The sequence below is a fragment of the Gossypium raimondii genome, chromosome 1, assembly GCF_025698545.1.
Source record: "Gossypium raimondii isolate GPD5lz chromosome 1, ASM2569854v1, whole genome shotgun sequence".
In the NCBI taxonomy this organism is placed as follows: domain Eukaryota; kingdom Viridiplantae; phylum Streptophyta; class Magnoliopsida; order Malvales; family Malvaceae; genus Gossypium; species Gossypium raimondii.
In genome coordinates this window covers 33,335,328-33,338,544 of record NC_068565.1, presented here as the reverse complement: position 1 = coordinate 33,338,544, position 3,217 = coordinate 33,335,328, and the positions used below count along the sequence as shown (strand labels likewise).

Here is a 3,217-nt window from a genome sequence, read left to right as displayed (position 1 = left end):
TAAAGCAGTAGTTTTTTAATAAAATATGTTTTACAGGAAAGTCATCATAGTTTGTACTTAAATTATCAAATTTTCCTTGCAAATTGGAAAAGGAAGAAAGAAGAGAAACATTTTAAACTTGCATTAAACATAGTAAAGAGTATCAAACATGGTAGCTAGCTCAAATGGCCTGTAAATTTCTAAATCAAAATGTTAGTACCATTCTGCATCCTGATGGCAGAGTGGGCTCTCTTAAAGAGAACACCCATTAAATTAAGTTCGAAAAAATCTATGTAGGTGTATATGGTATACTTTTGGTGCTATTTGTTGAAATGAAATTAAGTTGTCCTTCCATTTGGATTGTACTAATTATGTATTTTAGTAAATTTCTAAACCTGGTTGTTTTGGAAAAGGCCAGAAATAGTAGTATAGTGTGTTTTAATTGTTTTTACAGAAGAAGATTCTGACATCTAATCCTTATCCTTCGTTTAGGTAGTTCCATTCCATTGGTGGTTAAACATTTGATTTTGCATCAATAAGCATTTTAGCCTTATGTTCGGTCTCACTGTGGATAATGGCATGTGCATATAATATAAGACTAACATGCTTGTATAGAATATGACTAACATGCTAAAACTTAATGATCATGCATTCTGTCATTCAAAGAAAAATTGTCCCAAGAGAACCTTTGATCTTTATTTTCTTTGTTACAGTTCTCTTAGTATTATCAACTCTCTGATGTAGGAGACAATGATTAACACATACGCCAACTTTAGAGATGATGTTCTTCTCCGTATTAAAAGACTTGGGTACAATGCTTTCAGATCATGGATATTCAAGAGCACTCATATTATGCTAGCTTCGGGTATTACTTCCATCGTAATATTAGCTCAGATCTATTTGTTGCTGTGTATGTTTGTAAGTTTGTAAACTTGTACTAACTGCTATGTGGCAAATATAAGTAGACACACTTTTATACTTATAACAAGTTGCATTTAATATTTTGCAGGTACCATGTGACAAACTTCTTTGCACCTAGTAGTCGCTTTGGAACCCTTGATGACCTCAAGTCACTGATAGATAAGGCTTATGAGTTGGGTATACTTGTTCTTATGGATATTGTGCACAGGTAATAGTTATGTCTGCAGGAGAATATAATTTCTAGAAACATGCCCTTCAGCTATATTTGATGTTATACTTTTTGTGCAAACATTTTGCCTGATTGTTTTGTAAATAAAATGAAAACTTAAACTCTTCTGTGTTTGTTGTTAGATTTTTTGTGCAAACAAAATTTCTGGATTGTTTGTACAGAAATGAGAACTTGAACTCTTATTCTTTTCTGCTTTGGCTTTATGCTCATTTTTCCAGTAGACTTGATGCAAATATGGCCATGAGAATTTAGGCTCTTATTGGTTGTCATTTTTACTCCTTCGTTTGTCTATTTGATTTTTTCTTCCTAAAAGGTTGCTAAAAAATAAATCTAAAAGAGAGAAGCAAAGTCATAATTGATTGAGAATATATAAATGAGTAGAATACTATAAAATTTCTAGTATAATTGTTCATGACCAGCTTGTTGTGAAAGCATTTGTCTGCTATATCCCCTTTCATTTTTATTCTATAGTTAAGTTAAGTTGCTAATTTTATTTTCTTATCTACCTGTGTATCTGAATGATGTTTTATGAATACAGCCATGCTTCCAATAATTTGTTAGATGGGCTAAACATGTTTGATGGAACTGATGGTCATTACTTCCACACGGGGTCAAGGGGTCATCACTCGGTGTGGGATTCTCGCCTTTTTAATTATGGAAGCTGGGAAGTATGTACTTCTACCTAAACATTTCTTAATGAATAAAGATTTTGGCTTCCTCCCTTCCAGTTGTAAATATTATTTCTTAATTGTTGCTTTAGGTACTGAGGTATCTTCTTTCAAATGCAAGATGGTGGCTGGAGGAGTATAAGTTTGATGGGTATAGATTTGATGGTGTGACTTCAATGATGTACATCCATCATGGGTTGCAGTATTATATCTGTTGAATTTGGAGATTCTCCAATTTCATGATGTTATATAATAAGTTATTCATATGATCGATGTTAATTGCCCGCTTTTGACATTATTTTGAAACCGATGTTACATTTGGTTCTTGCAAGTAGTGAAGCATCATTATTTATGTCATTTATTAACAATTTTTGCTCGAGGACTAAATGGTCTCCATTTAATTACGATTAAGAAGAGAAATCAAGGTAAAAGCTTGTGGTTTTTTGTCTTTCCGTTCCTTCTCTATCCATCAGACGGGTTTCGAAAAATAGCTTCGCCGCTCTTGCTATTAAAGTCGAGTTAGTTTCCTATTTGATCTTCTAATTTTCCTTATTTGATTCGGGTTTTTGTGTTAAAGTGTACGCAATTTTGTTTGTTTTGGAGAAATCGGGATTATTGTTGTATTTTCTAAAACGATCATTATTGATGGAAGTCAACCCTTACAGCTTGTTAGTGATAAACACATAAATTTGAATGTTGATAAATTATTGAATTATTAATTTCTATTAATTTATTGCATATAATCATTGAATTGTTTATTTTTACTAATTAATTATACATAAATAATTAGATAGTTGATTTTCGAGCAATATTATTTGATTGGCTCATTTTTGGTATGGCAATGTAAAGAGATTAATAATTGTACTTTTTTAAAAAAGTTTTTCCCCTAACCAACTATAAGATTAAAGTTAATCAATTGAAATAGATGTAGATCATAAGGTATTTAAGCTGCTGCAATGAGTAGTATGTTTAGTTTACTAGAGTTTCTTTGGACTTTGGTTTGATTCAATTATCAAATTTTTAGCTCAACATTTGATTGGTCAGGACTCGGGTCTTTAAAGTTCCTCAATCATTTTCTTCCTTTTTTTCAGAATCAGATTTGCTTTTTTGCTTGAATCTTGACTTTATAGACAGTTTGGTGGGTCGGGTTGATTGAAGCTTTAAGGTTGTATGGTGGTGGCTGGCGCCAAATAAAAGGTAAGTGCACAATGAGTTGAACTGATTTACTTATCTTTGCCATGTTTACTATGGTTTGAACAGTTTAAGTTACTCTTATTTTCATGCAGAGCATGTAGGCACCAAATCTGCAGTTCAAATTCGAAGCCATGCTTAAAAGTTTTTCTCTAAGGCTCATTGCTTTGAGTTCATTACAAGATTTCATTGATTAAGTAAATGTATTATATCTTTTATCACCAAGATT

The 3,217-nt window shown here is 32.0% G+C and overlaps 1 protein-coding gene across 1 annotated transcript; it reads left to right on the top strand.

The window, feature by feature from the left end:
• The first annotated feature begins 750 nt into the window (after nucleotides 1-750).
• Nucleotides 751-2,015, top strand: LOC105785628 (1,4-alpha-glucan-branching enzyme 2-1, chloroplastic/amyloplastic). Its single transcript, XM_012611748.2, has 4 exons — nucleotides 751-844; nucleotides 989-1,108; nucleotides 1,668-1,797; nucleotides 1,890-2,015. The coding sequence occupies exons 1-4, from the start codon at nucleotides 807-809 to the stop codon at nucleotides 2,013-2,015; spliced, it is 414 nt and encodes a 137-aa protein (XP_012467202.2). The 5' UTR covers nucleotides 751-806.
• The last annotated feature ends 1,202 nt before the right edge of the window (nucleotides 2,016-3,217 follow it).